We start from the raw sequence: 20,601 nt of genomic DNA, 5'->3' as shown, positions 1-20,601 counted from the left end.
GACTACTCATTGAACTTTATTTTTTAACAGCTTGTGTATACATCTGCAACCAATATGAATGTAGTGAGAACACAGAATTTGCATGAGAGAGTTATTTTCTACCGAGGTTGTTTCTTATCATTAATTGTACTAAATGAGGAATACGTGGAGCTGGAATGCAGCCTGATTGTGACCGGCTTCCTAATAAAAGGACATATCTGCCACAAAACGTCTGACCACGTCATTCTCTCTGCTCCCTCTTGCGTAGTATCTGAGAATTTGGATAAATCATGAGACTTTTTCAATGACTTTTTAAATGTATATAAATATATACATACATATATGAAAAATATTATAACAAAACTAATTAAATTCAATAAAGTGAACAGTGTATCGAATTTAGGGGCATCTAATTGGGGAATATAATATTTATAAGTATTTTTTAATAAGAATAATCCCATGCAATCGCTACCTTAGAATGAGCCGTTGATAATTACATATGGAGCGGTTCTCACTCCCTGGGCCCGCCATGCTACAGTAGCCCAGAGCGAAATAACGGCTGTGGAGAGGTCATGTTTTTAATTCAAAATCATAATCGTTTATCAACTTGTAAACTATGGCCTAAAGTTCAGGTTATAGTTGACAAGTAAAAAAAACGAGTATCCACAGACTAAATATAAATTATAAATCCATCAACATCACTTGACACTTGACAACTTACTGGCCCCCCAGATGCCAGGCCGTCGCCCACCCTAGCTTTAGCTGTAGACCATCCGTAGAGGGAGGGGGGGAATCAGTTGGTTGCAATCCCCAGACCCACGACTAGAGGCCACTAAACACTGCGCCTTATGAGGGCTGCCTGCTGTGCTGCTTAAAGGGGCTTACGATTAACAGACTTTTTGGAGACGAAAGCATTTCCGTTTTAACTTGATTTTTTCTGTCTCTTACAAGCCTGAAATTCTGGATGGTTTCAAGGTCTATGGGTTAGCCGCTGAAAAGGTTAAAAAATGATTGTTTGTCTACATGATGAATCGATAAGGTATCATCCTAATGAGGTCAACTATTGCAAGTTGGTTTCAGGACATGTTCGGCTAGCCACATTATTCAGAAATGTGGGTTTATTTAATATTCAATAGGTAATTCCGCTTCAATGAGCTGCAAATATATGCTTATTTCATCAAAGAGATGTAATGTAAAGGTCCAATTCAGTTGCCAATAATATGGCTCTCTAGAAATTAGAATACTTACATCAATCCAAAAATGTAATATGTGCCTTAAGCCTTTTTCACATTCAGCCTAGGACAAGGTTTATAAAATGCTAATGCTGTGCTCACTTCGAGAGAAAGGCAGATAGGTCACCCTTCAATGGGGTGCTTCCAAGACGCTCATATACTGCCATCGTGTGGTGGTATGAAGTACAGTGCAGGGCTGACAATTTACATTTTCTTTTTTTTGTATTTTAGCAGTCTGTAGAAAACACTGTGTTAATGGTGGTTGTAAGCCTAATTTATGTGCAGGGAATTATTGTTACAGCACTATGGTTAAAAATGGCAACAACAAAAGTGATACAGTTGAAAATATCCATTAGGTAAAGTACAATGACATAGTTAAAAGTAATTAGTAATAAAACTGCAGTTTTCTGTAGTATATAGTTTTCTGTAGTATACTATAGTTTACTGTAGTAGTATATATGTGGTATACTGTAGTAATAAAACTGCAGTTTTCTGTAGCATACTATAGTTTACTGTAGTAAAACTACTATAGTAAGGTTCAAAAACACTACAAAATTTACTATAGTATATATAGGGTGTACTGTAGTTTATTTACTATAGTAAACTATCTAATTTTCTGTAGTATACTATAGTTTACTGTAGTAAAACTACAATAGTAAGGTTCAAAAACACATTTACTATAGTATATATAGGGTATACTAGTTTATTTACTATAGTAAACTATAGAATTTTCTGTAGTATACTATAGTTTACTGTAGTAAAACTACTATAGTAAGGTTCAAAAACACTACAATATTTACTATAGTATATAGGGTATACTATAGTTTATTTACTATAGTAAACTATATAATTTTCTGTAGTATACTATAGTTTACTGTAGTAAAACTACTATAGTAAGGTTCAAAAACACAATATTTACTATAGTATATATAGGGTATACTATAGTATATTTACTATAGTAAACTATAGAAATTTTTCATGTGGGAAATATATGCTTATTTCATCCAGAGATGTAAATATAAAAAGTCCAATTCAGTTGCCAAGTAATATGGCTCTCTAGATATTAGAATACTTTCATCGAGCCAAAATTGTAATATGTGCCTTAAGCCTTTTTCACATTCAGCCTAGGACATGGTTTATAAAATGCTAATGCTGTGCTCACTTCGAGAGAAAGGCAGAGTAGGTCACCCTTGAATGGGGTGCTTCCAAGACGCTCATATACTGCCATCGTGTGGTGGTATGAAGTATTGTAGCAGTGCAGGGCTGACATTTCACATTTTCTTCACACCCAGTGCGAAATAAAAGACAGACGCTTTGGTTATTGTTTTACAGTAAAAAATGAAACCAAAAACAAGACTTTATTAAAGAAGCATAAAAAATAAAACTCTTGATACATTTCTTATAACCGTCAAGTCAGCTCAAATCATATGATTATACAATTTTTCCAGCTCACGGTTAAAAGGTCCATAAACTTTCAAATAAAATATATTTCAATTTTAAAATTTCTTCAATAATTTTTTCTCATTTTGTTATAAATTGCCTATAGGTTGTACACAGAAATAAGGAAAATAAAAAATGAAAAATAAAAATAAATTTGAAGTAATAAAAAGGGTCACATTATTGTCTGGGATATTCAGGTAAGCAAATAAATTGTAAAAATAAAATGTGTAAAAAGTTTTTTTTTTCTTAAAAATCATTTGCCAACGCCTGGTGGCTTGAAGACATGCAGATGGTTAACTTACAAATAATGATACATGTTCTTTAAAAACTACACTTATCGTCAATTAAGTCCTTTAACCTTTCCAAAAATGAGATCCCAATGATTGTATTAAGGGTATATACACAACGCAGGTCAGGCCTGAAATCTAGTTTGCTAACATGTACATTTTGGTAATCTGCATACAAAAAGAATTAAAGCAAAAAAGGAGCGTGACGGGGGGGTGGGGGGGGGGGGGAGGGGAGTGTATTGCCCCTCACTGGCATGGCTCCCTCTCTGTATCTTTCTCTTTCATGAAGAGAGAAAGACAAAGGTCAGAGGTCGCTAGTTAGCATGCCTCAGGAAACCCTGTTTTCAAACCTTCGGGAAGGGGGAGGGGATACTTTCAGTTAAGATAAGAAACCAATAAAGAAACAGCCATCAATATGAGAATATTTGTACCTTTTTAAAAACAAGTAAGGCTCTGTACATAACCAAAACAACATTCTCCCATTGGCCAAAAGAGATCCGGGTGCAACAACAGAATTTACATGAGACCCCACGCGGCACTAAAACGAAACGCTCTCTCGACAACGCTCCGCTGGGGAGTCCTCGGAGAAGAAGGCCTGACAAAAGGCCTCAACACAGACACATACAACAGTCATTTTTTGCCTGTTTGTGTAGACACATCACAACCCCCGCCCCAACCCCACCCCTAAATCCTGTCTAAATAAGTAGTGAGAAGGAAAAAGATGCCAGAGTTTAACATTGGACCCCGTTTGTGGGAAAAAGGGTTGTCGGTTGTAAAACATACGAGCGCTGCCCGGGCACGAGGGTGGCCGCCGAGAGGAAGGAGAAGGCACCAGCGCTGCAGTGCAGTGAAGAAGAAAAAAAAAAAAAGACGCTGGTGGACCTACACCCCTCCCCTCCCTCCTGGATGTGGAACTACAAGTGCTCCCCTCATTCTTTATGTGTTTCAGTAGGGCGGCACACACCCCGAGCACTGTAGGCTAATCTCGAGCGCGACACTAGTACAGCTGCACGGACCCCCCCCCCCCCCCCCCCCCCCTGCATGTGTGTGTGGACAAACGAGAACCCATTCAAGTCAAACAGCCTCGGTCGCTATAAAAACCCCTGGACAGTAGGCTGATGGGATTATTGTGGGGGGGCCGGCGCGAGTCCTCCGTGTCATAGTAGTAGTGTAGTAGTAAACCGCCGGGGAGCGTTCCAGAGCCGGCACGCAGCGTCAACGCCTGTAACATCTGGGCTGCCGCTGCGTGCGCGTCGACCCCCCGGCCAGCACGGCGCGTAACGGCTCACACTGCCCCGGGACGGCCGGGGACAGAGTCCCGCCTCGAGGAGCGACTGGAGGAGGAGAGGGGAGATGAAAGACCCGGCCGTTTGATCCACCGTTACATCGACGCAGTAGAAGTTACATTAGCACATGGGCCCCATGTGTTCTGGGGGACTGCAATACCTCCTGTGTTTCTAGGGCATGGCAGGGATCGTCCAGTAAGGAAGTACGACTTTAAAAACGACAAAAGCAAAAAAAACAGAAACTGCAGCTGTTGGCTTTTTTTTTTTCTTTTAACACGCCGGTGTCTGGAAGCCCTGGATGACCTAGCTACTAGCTGCCGGTTTAGAAGGGTTAGCGGGTGGTCGTTCCTTCTGATGCGTGAGCCTCAATACAAGGCTGGATACAGCTGCAGAGTCCCGTCAGGAAGCCCTTTTGCATTTGTTTGATTCACTTTTGCTTCTGCGTCATGGCTTGTCTCGCTCGGCGGGCTGGTTCTCAGGTCGTTTGAGTGACGGGTGTCAGCAACACGGAAAACACTTTTGGAGGCGGTTACTATGAATTCACAGTAAGCACAGAAAAATAACAAATACAAACGGAAATGGAGGCAACTGCCCTTTAAGGTGTTGCTCAATTACGTTGTTTAAAGTACAAATGTCAAAGGAAATGATACGCCATTTAGTGCATAAAACTTGGCCATGGAGCTCTATACCGGAGTCATAACGGAGTCATTTCAGAGTGCCATACAGCTTTGCTGCTCAAGTGGGGGTGGAAGACCAAAACATAAAAAAGGAACTCAACTGTATGAGCCGTGATTTTCCTTTTTCTCTGGTTTTTGTTTTTCTTTAGAGGGGCTAGGCGTCGCAGTGCATCAGTCTAACTATATCCCCTTTTTACTAGTCTAAGTGGGCGGGGCACTCGCCTCCACCGAGCCCCCTATTGGACAAGTCAATCAATGGATGTGACATCACAAAAGCCCTATCTAAAATCCTATTATTTAAAAAAAATACGCCTTGCATACAGCCTGACATGTCAATAGTCACAAAAAATATTATAAAGAACACTAAACAGCCCGATCTTGTTGTAACAGAGAAGAGGGTCTGAGCGAGAGTACTGGCGGACATGGATGGATATTACGGATAACTTCACTACGTTCCGCGGGTCAAGGATTGGTGGAACAGGCAAAAAAAACAGACTTCTTAAAAAGCCATAAGAACGAGTTTGACGGTGGAAAGAAAGCCCAAAACACAACCCATGGATGGGACCTCGTTCACATCTACTCTGAACCACATTGAGAAATAAGAGAGATCTATCATCAGGCACAACAAAGGACATAAATGGAGCTGGGACACATTCTTCAGTGCCAATATGACGTTCTCTAAAGGGGACTTATGTCATATTGCCGTATACATGGTAAAAATGGGGACGCGTACAAAATAAAGTGGCATTCATTTAAGTTAATTACGGTAACGCTTAACATTAACGTTCAGTCATTAAGTTATCTACAAGCCTTAAGTTAATGCCAAACGTATCATGATCAAAACATTAATATCAATTAGATGGTTACTAATTGCTATGTTTAAAGATAATGTTGACTAGCCCTTATAAGCCGTATCAAAATCAACCCTTTAGTGACATCACAAGTGGGAGTGTCCTCAGAGGTGATGTCAGCCTACAAGTTGGTGCAGTAAACCGCTTAGGCTGTTGGGCGGATCTATCCATAGCACCCATCAACAAATCAATAGGAATGCTTTGTTAAAGGCTTATAAATGATTTATGACTGAACGTTCTATAAAGTGTTAGCTAATTCTGTTTTGAGAATGAGTAAATTCATTCAGAGTCAACAATGCATCATTTGAGGGTTTTTGTGCTGATTAAGAGGGGGAGTTTCTGTCGGGTTTAAAAGGGTTCCGTCGCTGCGTGGGTCGAGTTAGTGCCCGACTACATGCAAGCTTTCTAAAACAAGCTCTGAGGAACCACATCCCATAATGAAACAAACACTATGGACGAGAGCGCAGCAGCGAGCCAGAGAGGAAAATATTGAGTCTTTTGTTTCAAAGAAGCTCGCGTCCCATTCAGGAGCACGAAGGGGGGGGGGGGGGGGGGAGGGAAGACTAGAAAAAGTGTTGACAGCTTCCTCATAAAATATCTTGCGTATAAAAAGTGTCAAAATAAAGGCTGTGAGAAGCAGGCAAAATAGAGATCTTAAGAAGCGGGCATGAGGAGACGTAGGGACGAGGAGCAGACGGCAGCGACCCTGAACTATGGCAGCGCTGCAGGGACTGCTCACAAATGAAGGCCTGAAGAAAGATAAGACACTGGTTTCCTCCCACCTGTTCCCACTGGGAGGCGGTCCGAGGCCTGGCTGGCCGCCACCACACAGACCGCCCGCAGCTCGCCTCACGCAGACAAAATAAGTCTCTTTAAAATTATTATTATTATTATTGTAGTCGTTATTATTATTCATCTTGACAAAGAGTTATCAGCAATAAATCAAATCCTTATATTATGGTTGTCTATGAATGCAGTTGTCCATCCTGGTCCATCCTATGTGTGCGAAGATCCTTAAGAGTGACTCCTCCTCCTCCTTGCTCCTCCTGCAGTTTGTCCATTTTTTTGTATTTTTTTAAGATAGTAAGACAACTTCAGTTTTGCTCCCACCCCCTACAGTAGCCCTACCCTCCCCTCCCCCCCCCCCCCCCCCCGGACCCTCTTCTCGCTGCGTCCCAGGCCCTCTAGGAGAAGATGCGGATGCACTGTGTGGTGGGCGTGTGGCAGACGGGGCACTCGGGGTCGGCCGACTGGCAGATCTGCCCGGCGCACTCCATGCAGAACAGGTTGTGTCCGCACGGCACCAGCGCCGCCGTCACCTCGCTCTCGAAGCACACGAAGCAGTCCCGGTTGGCCCCGGGGCCCAGGGCCACCAGCCCCGCCACCCCGGGCCCTGGCGTGGCCTTCAGCCGGCTCAGCATGCCGGCGCTGAGGCCGCTGCCGCCCTCCGACTCGGTGGGCGAGCCCCCGGGCAGGGAGGAGGCCGAGCAGGAGGAGTAGCCCGTGGATGAGCCCCCCGAGCTGGAGCTGGACGCGCCGGAGAAGGAGCCCGCGCCCGCGCCGCCCGACTGCAGCCAGGACAGCGTGCTGAGGGGGTCGCTCTGGGCGCGGCGGGCCAGCGGGTGGTCCATGGGGCCCACCGCCGCGTCCTGGGGCAGCGTGGGGGACAGCCGGGGGGTCACCACCCCGCCGCTCAGCCCGCTGCTGTTCCGACGCAGCGGCTGCTGCTGCTGCTGCTGCTGGGCGGAGCCGGAGGACTTGCCGCCGCCGCCGCCGCCGCCGTTGACGAAAGGCGCCCAGATGTTGGCGGAGCTGAACTCAAAGCCCAGCTCCTCTGAGGTGGGCATGGCGGCGTCCCCGCCGAAGGTGAAGCCCCCGGCGCTGCTGGAGCCGGTGCTGAAGGGGCTGGTGGGGCTGCCCCCGTCCTTGGCCTTGCGGGCGGCGCTGTAGCCGTCGGAGCTCCCGCTGCCGCTGTGCGCGTGGTAGGACGCCGTGGAGGACATCTTGCGGTTGGAGGAGGATGAGGAGGAGGAGTGCGGGCCGGACATGGGCGGCGGCGGGGGGGGCGGCGGCGGCGGCGGGGGTCCGCCGTGGTGCCCGGTGGCCTTGGACCACAGGGCCGCCCCCAGGCCGGCGCTGAGGGCGCCCAGGCCCTCCAGGCTGACGTCGGTGCCGTTGGTGTGGAAGTCGTTGTCCCCCTGGAGGTCCACGAAGGCGCCGGTCCGCAGGGTGATGTGGGTCTCGATCTCCTCGCGGGCGCGGTCCACGTTCTCCGGCATGCCCGTCACCTCGAACACCGGGTCCTTCTCCCGGCTGGGGGTCACGATGTAGGTGTGGGTCTGCTGCTGGATGCGCTTGATGGTGGCGCCCTTGGGGCCCACGACCAGACCCACCACCCTGTAGGGAACCCGCACCTGCGCCACAACCAACCAACACACGTTACCATCACGCTCACACTCACATCAAATCAAGACGGCTTTCATGCTGGGTGAAGGCGATGGAGGGTGAAGACGACGGTGGTGAAGGCGGGCACCTGTATAGTGGTCTGCCCGGGTAGGTGAGGGGGCCCGGGGAGGGTGCCCCCCCCGGTGCCGGTGCCGGCCTTGCAGCGGGACGCCCGGATCATGGAGAAGTGCTCGGCGGCCGACACGATCTCCCGCTTGGCCATCTCCACGTCCTCGCGGCGGCCCGTCACGATGAACACTGGCTCCTCCCCGCGCACAGGGGTCTTGATGTAGGTGTTGGTCTTGGCACGCAGGGCCTTGATCTTACAGCCTGGACGCATTAAGAGAGGACTGGTTACTAATGAGAACTTAAGTTAAAAAAAAATATGTAAAAATAAATCAAATAATTTTAATGATTGCAACCATTATGTCAAATGATATCAATGTTTGCTTATTTGATCAGAAAAAAACAACAAAGACACGTTATATTCGTCATTACATTTTGGATGGACAATTAAAAATGTGTTGGTCCACATCCTACTTTAATCATAAGACTATGGTTTTATTTGCTTATCCACCATCACCAACAACATTGTTGCGCTGTTGCTTTAAATGCAGACGGTATATCGGTCACAACCAATAGGGCGCACGGTGCGTGATGTCATTCTGGGAAGCAGAAAGCATGGCTTTTTCAAACAAAGAGAACAATGCCATAACGATAAACATAATCTTTCTTGGGTGCACCAAATTTACCAAATGAGTTTTACAATATAATATGTATTTCAACCAACTAAGGGAATTAAAAAATAGAAAATCGTAGTAGAAAAATGAAATATTAAGAGACCCTGGCAGACGGAGCTGGGCGCAGGGCGTAACACCGCCCAGCCCCGTGTTTGTTCGCCTGCCCCCGTCTTACCCTCAAATTGGCTACCAAAATAAATTAATATAACCCTCAAAACCATGAATGCCCACACAAAACATAAAGAGGTTCACGGTGATGATTTAAAAAACGCGGGGGGTTACACACAATTTCTTCGGTACGTTTCTTTTGTTTGGTGCAGCCTGCTAGACATGTCCAGACTCCGACAATCTGCCGCTTTGTCTGACCCTCTCCTACCCCTCCCCCTCCCTCCTACTTATGAGCCACACACACAGAAGCTCTGCCAAGCCATTGTCTAAATACGGGTCTAAATCACATGCAAATATGATAAACATGTTACTTTAGCGCTGTACATCTTGCGGGATCAAATTAAGGCCGCGACATTGATTGCAGTCATCAGCGCGAACTCCCTTCATTCACACCTGGTGGGCTGTAAAACTTATGACACCCACCACCCCATCAGTCACCCAAACAAAGAGCCGCCTGCATGCTCCTTACGGAGGCCGTTTATATAATCAATAAAAACGACCGCCTTGGTCATAAAATAAACAAGGCTCTTACCTTGTCGTCCCACGATCTCGGCCACATGTTCGGAGCTGGGGACGGGCACGCACTCAGTCATGTTGACACTTCTCTTTCGGTTACAGAGGACGCTGCTTTGTTCCCCGTGGAGCATGGAGTGGGAAGCGGCCATGTGGTACCCGCCTGAGCCGTAGTACTCTGGGGACGGGGAGCAGGACGTCGGACTGTCCCGTGAACCATTGGGGTGTTCCATCATTTGTAGGTCCACGTAACCTCCCCCGTTACAGTTCTCGGAGCCCGGTCCCTGGGTCCCGTCGAGCGGGTCCACCAGTCCCCCTCCGTTGCCACCACAGTCCACCTTTTCCAGGGCCATCAGTGACAGCTGGTCTAGGGCGTACCGGAGCGCTTCTTGGTGATCCTCATCCCGGGATTCTTGGTCCGTTTCTCGGATTAGACCAACCCCATTGTGCTGACTGCTGACTACCATGTCGTGGTCCATAATCTCGGGGTGGAATAATGGGCTAGGCATCTTCCCGTGGAAATCACATCAGATCCCAAATGGACCAAGAAATGAGTTGAGCGCGCACTATAAGAAAAAAAACATAAATAATAAGTGTTCCAGTTAAAATTGTATTAGATAAACGAACAAGTGATAAACCATTTATGGTTTGTTGGTTTTACACAAGGAAGACCCCTAAACAGTCATGTTTTGGGAGCCTTGCTTTGTCTGCTGTTTCTTTTTGTCTGGCCATCCAAGTTGGATGTTGTTGTCTCCCCAGGACGGAGTGCAGCCCATGGAACGCCTTTCAAAATGTAAATGTAATCTCGCTACAGACCATTCACCTATAAATCGTCACATGTGTAAATCGTTTTAAATAGATAAGAGCTGTTGGTTGCTTTTGCCAGCCACGCTAGCTAGTCCCACACAGTCGGTTCTCAGTCACGTTGCCGACCCCTTTGTTTGGGAGTACTAATGCTAGCTGGTTAGCTCTGGGCTGATAGTCGAGCTAAAACCAAGTTCTTGTCAAATTCTAGTCAGACAGCACTTAACAATCACAAACATGAAAACGGTATTAACTTATTTACCTTGAGTGTCTTGCCCTTTCTCTTTGATCCCTCTTGCGTCTGGTTATTTCTTGAAGGAAAGATGAGAAGCAGCCGGGAGGCGACCAGTGTGCCCTGTGAGCTAGCAAGCTAGCTAGCACGCTAAATTGGGGGCGTTGAAGAAAATGTTTAAAAATGAAAAGAGGACTAACTGTGCATAAGATCTCAATGCGGTCGTACGCCAAAGCATGCAGGTGTCCCCCGCAAAGCAAACCGGTTAGGTGACAATCATTTGAATTCCATGCAGATAAATTACCTTTGAGTAAGACCCAGTTTCTTGCTCCTTCTCCCTCCTGTTCCCTGACCCTGGTCCACCGCCTTTGTCTCGCCGAGCGCACGCCGCTCAGACTGTCTCCTCCACACGGGACTGACGTCACCCGCGACACAACAATGGGTTCAAAGGCCATGGAATACACGGAGCGCATCACAGTTAAGCAAGCTTATTTTGTTTTTGTCGCTCGATATTGTTTGTGCGATTTTTTACACATGTTTTTAGATTGCAAAATGTAATACCATTTTGTGAGGTATTGATTGTTACGTAATATGATGTATTCTATTTTGTCATGGTAGGGTGTGTTCATCATGGCTTCGCGAGGAACGTTTTTTTTTTGGGTGGACCCACAAAAGAATGATGCTCATGATGTAGGTCGTGGTTTATTTTCATAAAAATGTGGCTAAGTTATACGTTGGTTCATGGCTATGTGAATGGTTGGTACTTAAGACATATACTGAGATAAATGCACAAAGATTCAACCAAGACGAGTTACGAAAAAGGTTACATTTATTGGAGTGGCATAACGTGGTACAGAAAACATTTGTGAAAACAAATCTTGGGGGGGGGGGGGGGGGGGGGGGGGGGAGGTGGTGAGAGGTGCAATCAAAAAATAATAATATCAGTCTTCTCGGTACACATACAAATTATATATCCCCGTTTAATTTATACAGGGACAATGATCGTACATTTACAAGCATGTTTGGTTTATCCCATAAAAATGAACAACAGTAATACATTTTTAACACAAAATAAAACCGTGTAAACAGGTTTTGGGGCACGACGAAAAGAAAGGGAAAAAACGTAAAGAAAAACAACTTCTTCCCGTGTAAACATGTTAAACAATCATCACATCAAAACACTTATTCACAGTAACTGGAGTGCTACACGCACGTAAACATACCAGTTAAACACTTCAAGGGCACTTACACTTGCCGGAGAAGGTTGTTAAACAGCAAGACATTCGGAGAGAGAACCGTTAAACAAGCTTTTCAGCTCACACTTAACTGAAACATTCACATACAATGCAAAGTCTCCCCCCACATAACTCCTGTTAGCTTGAGTTCCCCAAGAAAGCATCAAGTTGAGCACCATCTGTAACTGCCACCATTCTGAAACATGGTTAGAGGTAAACGGAATAAAATGGGACTGGCAAAAAACATTGAACTGCAACTATCCGGTCAAGGATAGATTATCTATTATCAAAATAAAATTAAAAAGGAATAATAAATTGAACATAAAAACGGAATATCTTGAATAAAATGTCAGCTTCACCGTTACAAAAGTCTGAGGTAAATCTTGATGGTTGCAGTCGTTTGAAGTCCTTTCTACGCAAGAGAATGGCCCTTTCCATGCAACTCCTTGGAAAAAAAAATCCTGGAAGTAAATAATGTTATTACTGTAGTTATTCATTATACATTTCTTCTGATCGATGTCATTCACCAACAGGTACACTAGTATTTGATCAGAGCAGCTTTTGGCTGGGAGTCAAACACCATCTCCACTAGGCTTCCCACACCCGAATAAAGAGTATGCACATGCAATGCTGTCGCACATCACATGCGCGTGTAAAGCAGTACCCGATTTGAATGCTTACCTTTTTCATGGGAATTTCATCTGAAGGCGTGCTATTCGTCCACATCCATGGTGGTGCTGGTTGTTAATGATTTCGATTCAGCCGTTTTGTCCTCCAAGTGAGCCAGCATGTCCGCCATCAAGGCCTTCTCCAATCTCCTCCTCACGTTGTGTACCATGTCCTCCTGTTTCCTGTCACAGGAGAAAAGACAACGGATGGTTCTCTGTTTGACAGTTTACAAGTACGGCCACTTGGCGGCAACCAGCAGTGCTTTGAATGTATCCCGCTCACAGGAAGTGGTTCCAACTGAACCAAAACAGCTGGGGTAGCCAATCTGGACACAGTATTAATTCAATCAATGGTTACATCGCACATCTGTCACGAGTATCTAGCAGTGCTGGGAAGGCGTTGATATATGGCGTGTGGATGGTGTCAGACATACCCTTCCACAAGCAGCACCTTCCTCAACGCTAGCCCCACTCTGCTAGACACCTTTACATTTGAGTCTGAATGGATAGGACTGATGGAGTACTGGGAAAGCCTTCCTTTCAACTTTGCCAACTTTGGCCCCGCAGCATTACATAAATAGCGTATACATAGCTCATTGTACTGCACGTTGGACCTTTACTGTCATCTGGTAGTTGTTATTACACATTTATTTTATAATCTGTTAAAGGGTTTCCTAACCCGGCCTCTGCCTCAATGAAGGCTAACAGGGGCCTAATTTCTACAACACAAAGTTCGATGGGTGCACATTTTACACAGAAATATGCTCAACAAATCTGTCAGAGTTGTATGAACAATATAGTATTGCGCTTAAAGCTATGCAGTGTTTCCCCTACCATTGTTCAGGCCTGGCGGGCCGCCAGGCCAACGAGCGCCCCCGCCAGGCCAACAACCGGCCAAAAAAATGAAAAGAAATGAAAAAGAGAAAAAAAAAAAAAATGATTTTTTTTTTTTATTATTATTATTAGCCATAATATCATAACCATCCAAGCTCACCACCAGCTATCTCAATATGTATTGGTGCTTTATGCTCCTGTACATGAAATTAGTTTACATTAAATCAACTTCGTTTTTAGAAAAACACTGTTTATTCTCCGGCAGAAGAACTATACCATGAACCGATCGCGTAAATGCGACGTCTGATTGGTTCAGCCCGCCGTTACCATGGACATTTTTACCGCCCCCGCGAAACACTAGCCTCGTTCTTTATATGTCCATAACTTAACCAACTTGTGATGGCTAAGCAAGTGTTTTATTTGGAAATAACCAACAAATACTCTAGCATCCCGTGAAAAATGTATAACAAATCACACCATCAGCTCTTACCACCGGGCCTAAAAAAAATTCTAGGGGAAACACTGCTATGGTAAGCGATACACTAAGAAGTTTTTTCTGTCATTTACATTTACTGAGCATAACCGGACCGTTCCTCAAGACAATTCAAACCTATTGCTAAACTAGTGGGATGACTTTTCAGAAATGGCCTACCCTAATTTTAACTCTGTAATTCTCAGGTTACAATTGGTATTTAAAAAAATAGCGCCGGTCTGGTTAAGGTCTTCAATGTTCAAAATCCAACACCAATCCGCGTTGACAGGGAATCCATGGCCAAATGAACATCCCACATTTCAGGAGTCAATGCGTCTCCTACCTGATATCGTCATCAGTCACCATGAAGGCCTTGCAGAGTGGCTGTGTGGTGTTCAGCCACACTCCTGGATTCTTCTCTACTGCGGATGTGTGCTGTCCTGTGACAGGCTTAGGACTGGTGTGAAGTGCACTGGTAATGGCGGAAATTAGGGACCTGTCTGAACACACAGGGCCGACACCTGGGGAGAACAAAGAACAGGCCCGGATCAAGCCAAGGGAAATTACACGTTACCTAATTGTATCAAGTGCAACAGAGGAATGTATTCCCCGTCTCACCCTGTAAGCCCTTGGGAAGATCCATGGACTTCACTAGCTCCTCTGCAATGTCGAAGGCATTGAGACCACTCAACTTTTTCTCCCAGAACAACTAAGGACAAACAATTAGAAACTGAGTGAACAGTTTTCTTCCAAACAAAAGCTCATGGGTTGAGGAACCTTCCATGAAGGACATATTCCACATAAATATCACCAATAAAATAAAATAAAAATAACATGACACAACTGAACAGATCTTCACACGTCATTGAAAAATGTATTGATCTGTATCCATTACTGCACTCATCTTTATTCATAATAGCCCTTTCACATATGCACTGTAAGACAGACATTCTCTAGATTATACCCGGAGGGGCTGTTTGTATGATGCAAATGTCAGAATCCACGCCTCCAGAGTTTACCTTGCCAGGCCCCTAGTGTAAAATCCAGGGCATCGGAGCCCCAGAGAATTCCCAACGAGCGAGTGGGTGTGTTGCGGACGTGGTCATGACGTTTCTATCATGCGGCTGGCGCGAAACCAGGAGCATGGAGTGTAGCTGCTTCGTACTTTTCTCTTGTATGTATTTTGCCTTCTAACTTCTTTCTAACTTTTCCACTCTTCTGTTGATGTTTAATTTAGGTCTTAATAAATGCAGTGTTGATATCACTGCAGCATTTCCAAGTTGGAAGCCTCACCCGCTATCTTTGCTGTGTTGTAAACAAAACACTGCGATTATCAATTCATACTTTTTGCGTCACGTCCTGCCTCCTACGCACTCGGCCCGGGCGCCGTCCCTCGCCTAAAGTATCCAGAGTATCTCCAATGTGCGTGAACACGTCTGATACGGCTTATCTCCGGCTGTGTGTTTCATGTGTGCAAGGGCAACTCCGGATCACCCCTCGACCCGATTCTCCAGAGATTATACAGAGTTCATGTCTGAAAGGCCTATGGTATTCATGAGCTAAACTTTGAGTTGCAAGTACATTCCAGAAAGGACTGCCAGGCTTGCCACTTTATGAACTTACAGTAGATAATGCACTGGACTGTCTGGTACTGCTAGAAAATATTACAATTCACTTTGTCTATGTCAGCTATATCCTTCCAATTGCAGCAAGTCGCATTCACTAAATACAAGCCCATTATTAAACCATAGAAATGTGAGTGCACCATGTAGCATTCTGACTCACCTGTTTTGGCTGATCAAGAGCCTTATGCGGATCTGTCTTCACCTTGTTGGTTGGATGATTTGTCACCTTGGTTACAGGCTGTTTAAAGATGGAAGCGGTCTGTCTGACTGGCAGGGTTGTGTTAAGGTCAGGCTTGGACTTCAATGAAAAGGTGACAAAGAATATGGTTAAGAGGTTGGCATTGAACCATTTCTTCAAAGCCAATACATTTTACAAAATAAAAAATGACCCAGAAGAAAATTACTGCATCTACCAGTTAATTATACATAGTATCTATAGTATATAACCTCCTTATAAATGATAATTGTTTTACAATACGGCAATAGTTTCACAACACTATTAATAGTCTCAATTTGAGAAATATCTTCCAAACACAGGTTGACACAAAATTATGACATAACATGGGGCGTTCTCCGTTAACATTGTCCTTCATAAATATTCACCTTAATATGACTGCTGTGAGGAGGATGCTTATGCCGGTTGTGCTGGAGTTTGGCCGTGAGCATCCTTCCTGTGGCGGGGTCGATGGCATGCACGCCCGTGCTGTTGCCCAGACACCGGGCGATGTGTGGCTTATTCAGGAATCGCTTCGTAGGTATACTGTGGAGGAAACAAACAGATCAGTTTACTATCATTCAGCATGCTCCCTGCAGCGTCGTAATCAACGGTTGTGCGCGTTCGTTTATTCGTGTATTTAAGTAAACATCAACAATGATCGGTGGTCTTTGACCGTCAATGCGTTGCAAAGGTCACGTATCCGTGTTAAGGCCTATCAAGTCAAACATTTGTAAACAATGAAAGTTAACTTGCTAGTCAAACTAGCCGACATTAGCTACAACTACCGGGACGTTACAAGTTAAACAACTATTCGAAACATGACTTTGCCTGCGCCTTCCGTCAAACAACACACATTAAGACATTAGAGACGTAGATTCGCTAACAAAGCTGCACTACTTAGCCCTTGAGCGGTGTCAGTGTAAGGACCAGGCAATGTGTTTGTTAGCTAGGCTAGCTGGTAGGTCCTGAATCTGCATAAAGTAGCCGATGCGTTCGTGCATTTATTGAAACAACAAAAACTCAACGTATAACTTTTTACCCTTTTCTCTCCATCCTTTCTGTCTTTGTTGAAGATGTTTTTCTGGTATAAAAAGTTGAGGTAGCGTAACTTAGCAAGATCCGGATTAGCTAGTGTTTAGGGTTTCCCGTGTTGTCAGCTGTCCTGCTTTCTCCCGTCTAGACTTTATTAGATCACTCCGCAACCACTAACGAGCCATCCGTCGGCAGTGCCTCTAAAAACTAGTCCCACGATTACAAAGGATTTTGCTAGATTGTGTAAAATGAGTAGAAATTAATATAAGGCATGCATGTTTGTCAACATTATGGTAACGTTTATGAAATGCTGAAACTAAATACAATGTATTAATTGCTAAAAAAAAAATATTAAGAAACTATGGGAAAATACTGTGCATTAAACAAATGTGTATAGCTTTAACCATAGGTTAAATACTCAAAAGCGGACTTTGTTTAACACTACACAAATGCACCAAATATCCATAAAGATGAAATATAGGTGACTGCTAAAAATATTCCTCAGCCTTTACCAAAAACTAAATATAGCCTAACTTAAATATAATAAAATATATACAATATCTGAAACGTTTTTTTCCTGCATTTCGGTCATTGCCTTTCCAAAATGTTCGATTTTACTGCACAGGATGTAAGCATTTTATGGAAGATTAACCAGTCAATGCATATGTAGCCTATGTTTTTATTCATGCAGCCCTCTCAGTGAGGTGACTCGAATGTCCCTGGCCAATAAGGCACGGGAACAACATATCACATTACACATGATAGATAAGAAGAATTGCAAACGCCAAATACACTTATTCAAATGACTATTTCACCGTCCCACTCACCGCTTGAGGTCATGTAAAAACAAATGAGGTATCAACTGTGGTTAAGATGTCCTTGACGAGATGGAAAGGCTATTGATGTTGGTTGCGGGTACGACATGGCTGTGACCGCCTCTGTTTCAGGTCTGCGGTTGGGCTTGGTGGAACACACTCTGCAGCACACACGTGCTTCCATAAGTGTTCACCCTCCAGGTCAGATGCAGTTAAGACAAAATGTCAAAAAAATTCATCACATCCTCATTGTCTGCTGCATTCACAAAAGGTATACACTTCTCCCAAGATAAACTTGCAGCAATGTCAGTGTGTGCCACACCATGGCAAAGTTATTCTTAAACTTGAACTAAAATGACTAAAATACAAGATTGCATTAAGTTAACTTCCAAGGATAAGATCCACACAATAACAAGGTTTCCTAAATAAAGGCGTCCCCAATTAAATGTACCTATTAAATGTAGTTGAGAGGCAGTCTTGAAAAGCCGGTGAACCCAAAACCATTTTTTTGGTTTTAAACATTGTAATTGTTGTAACATTGAACATGATCATCAACACAGATAGCTATACTATTGCATCATACAAAAAGAATAACAAAAAGAAAAGTAAAATCCTATGTTTTTTCTCACCAAATGACATTTGAACGGGCCACTCTGCTGGAAACACAGGTGGTGTTCTTTTAGTGACGTCTGATTGCCCTTTCCAAGGCACTGAGACGTGACTAAAATAACAATCACCTGGCATACCTTTGGCATCACATTGCAGCATTTATTTTGGTCTGGAGAATGTATCCACAACACAATGTCTAAAAAAAGTGCAATCTTTTGATCTATGATATTAACGAAGGCGTGTAGGATATATCAGCGGAGTGGTCATATAATTGTGTTACTCACCTCGTCAAACATTGATAGAAATACTTAGGAATATTTGTCAAAAGGAATACATGTAAACATACTGATAACATATTTCCAATAGTCTTGTCTAAAATAAAATACATCGCAAATACCAGTAGCTCACTTCCTGCTCAGTCCTGCTCAACCATAGCCTCTGCCCTGTAGGCTGATTCTGGAGCTAGCTGCGCTCATGGCTCAAACAGGTATGGTTGCAGGTTGTGCACCTACTGTGTCCTGTGGGCCAGGGACAGAGGAAGGAGTTTAAAGGGGACAGAAGTCCTCCACCTCTTCTTTAAGAATTCTAATTAGTTGAATGAGGGATGTTTCCATGCCTTTTTTTTTAAATAATAACAATCTTGTAACTAATCCCTCGATGAGATGCATATGTGCTTGGAAAGAAAAAAAATGACATTATAGGGAGCAATTTATATTCTGTCACTTGCAGCCTTTATGGAGGTGGAAATAGTGCCACCCTGAGTTCATCTGGAGATACAGCAATTTCAGTGTAATTTATAGACTCAAACCCCTAGATATAAATGAGAATGAGAGTAATCGGGATGCCATTTCGTAAATTCTAACCTTAACCTGGAGAGGATACTGATATAAGTATTGTCTTAATGATAGCATCACAGTCTTAGGATGTGATGCTAAGAATGAATTATAATATGTATAGTTAATATGGTGATTTTATTATGAAATAATTATAGGATCATAATTTAAAACTAACTTTCACCACTTACATAAACTACTCGTAATTTCCCGTGAATTTGCTTGCTGTTGATAGTCCAGTAGGTAAGGTGAACCACATCTCCCACCGTCCCCTTAAAAGCCATGTAGGCGACTCTGCAGAGAGAACAAGAGCTTGATTAGTTATTCGCTTATTTCAGCGTACTATCAAAATAAGTATAATGCCATTATATGTTAGTAATATATAATGTCAAACAAATGGGTTATATCCAAAGTGTACTAGTAAAACAAAAGTTTTCTGTAAACATTCTAGAACAGCTACAAGTTATATTTGAGGACATCAACACACGCATCGAAGCAATCTGGTATTTATAAAGTGTAGAAAACAGACAAAATGTAAGGATGACTGGCAGCATTGTTAGGTAGGCTACCAGCCAGTTGCGGAATACGGCCGGGGTTGCCAGCTTGGGCGGGAAATCGGGCCAAATCTGGCAACACTGACTACGGATAGCTTGTGAGCGAGGCAATCAGACCAGCACAGTTCAGGCTGGTTGGCCTACAAGCCGTTCATGGCCATTCATAGTTGGAGCTGACTGATCGAATAAGTCTTACCAGGATTGGCGATGCACACATTCTTCTTCCCGGTGAATTTAGAAGTCAATTTAGTTTGTTCCGCCACGTAAACAAAGCAAGCGAAAGTATCGAAGGTCGAAACTTTATATCTACTAGCGCCCAGGCCTCATTGCGCACGCGCAACAAATCTTCTGTAAACACCACTTGGCTGTCACCTTTTAGTTTGATGAAAGTAATACCTCGCAAAGGTTTATTTTAGTAGGCCTATTATTGAAGTTAACATGGAACCATGTAAGACAAAGACATGGTTAGCTGATCGCTAGATAATATTTGTAATGTATTGGGATCATTTAACTAATGTCCATTTGCAGTATACTGCAGTTGATTGATATTGGTATGATATTGATTTGATTGATATGAAGGCCTATGCAGTGCAGCTCAGTAAATTAGAAAAACACAGAACTGAAATTACCGAATTAATAAAAATAACTAAGTATTATAGAAAGTCAATTTACCCTATACAAAGCAAAACATTACCTTTGCCGTTGTCCATAGCAGAGAAAAGCCTTATGTAACCATTTATTAGTATTTTTTTCCATTTAGCTCAAACAAGACATTGGAAAATGTATGTATTGTTATTAAAAATGGCACATTTATTGCTACATTACTGTTATATACACGACAGCTCTCAATATCTACTTTATATATAAAAAATAGGAAACTGGAGGCACTTTGAGGACATACCTTACATACATAGTGTCCCCAAATATGATGATGAGACAGTGGCTTGTGGAGCAGTGTATCTATTGTGTACAAGAGTAGGTTGAGTTGGTCTTCCCCCGCCAAAAAAATAACACAAAATATCTTGTGTGTCTTGGAACACAGAATATACTGTA

The 20,601-nt window shown here is 43.7% G+C and overlaps 2 protein-coding genes across 2 annotated transcripts; both read right to left on the bottom strand.

Annotated features, from left to right (window-relative positions):
- Nucleotides 1-2,529: 2,529 nt before the first annotated feature.
- Nucleotides 2,530-11,085, bottom strand: LOC115549434 (RNA-binding protein MEX3B). The gene is made up of 5 exons (XM_030364633.1): nt 10,959-11,085; nt 10,685-10,804; nt 9,638-10,184; nt 8,286-8,527; nt 2,530-8,166 (listed from the first exon to the last, which is right to left on the bottom strand). The coding sequence occupies exons 3-5, from the start codon at nt 10,125-10,127 to the stop codon at nt 6,937-6,939; spliced, it is 1,962 nt and encodes a 653-aa protein (XP_030220493.1). The 5' UTR covers nt 10,128-10,184; nt 10,685-10,804; nt 10,959-11,085; the 3' UTR covers nt 2,530-6,936.
- Nucleotides 11,086-11,616: 531 nt separating this feature from the next.
- mbd3a (methyl-CpG binding domain protein 3a) lies at nt 11,617-16,909 on the bottom strand. Its single transcript, XM_030364683.1, has 7 exons — nt 16,745-16,909; nt 16,092-16,248; nt 15,649-15,786; nt 14,482-14,572; nt 14,207-14,384; nt 12,571-12,740; nt 11,617-12,350 (listed from the first exon to the last, which is right to left on the bottom strand). The coding sequence occupies exons 1-6, from the start codon at nt 16,756-16,758 to the stop codon at nt 12,602-12,604; spliced, it is 717 nt and encodes a 238-aa protein (XP_030220543.1). The 5' UTR covers nt 16,759-16,909; the 3' UTR covers nt 11,617-12,350; nt 12,571-12,601.
- Nucleotides 16,910-20,601: the final 3,692 nt, after the last annotated feature.

Source organism: Gadus morhua, chromosome 8 (assembly GCF_902167405.1).
Source record: "Gadus morhua chromosome 8, gadMor3.0, whole genome shotgun sequence".
In the NCBI taxonomy this organism is placed as follows: domain Eukaryota; kingdom Metazoa; phylum Chordata; class Actinopteri; order Gadiformes; family Gadidae; genus Gadus; species Gadus morhua.
Note: the sequence above shows the minus strand (reverse complement) of the source record. Positions and strands in the feature narration are given on the sequence as shown.

Coding starts and splice junctions, on each gene's coding strand:
- mbd3a (XM_030364683.1), bottom strand. Junction 14,573..15,648: donor CTCTTGATCAGCCAAAACAG/GTGAGTCAGAAT, acceptor GTTTGTCCTTAG/TTGTTCTGGGAGAAAAAGTT. Junction 12,741..14,206: donor GTGACTGATGACGATATCAG/GTAGGAGACGCA, acceptor CTCCTGTGACAG/GAAACAGGAGGACATGGTAC.
- LOC115549434 (XM_030364633.1), bottom strand. CDS start 10,127: ATGCCTAGCCCATTATTCCACCCCGAGATTATGGACCACGACATGGTA. Junction 8,528..9,637: donor CGAGATCGTGGGACGACAAG/GTAAGAGCCTTG, acceptor TAATGCGTCCAG/GCTGTAAGATCAAGGCCCTG. Junction 8,167..8,285: donor CCGGGCAGACCACTATACAG/GTGCCCGCCTTC, acceptor GTTGTGGCGCAG/GTGCGGGTTCCCTACAGGGT.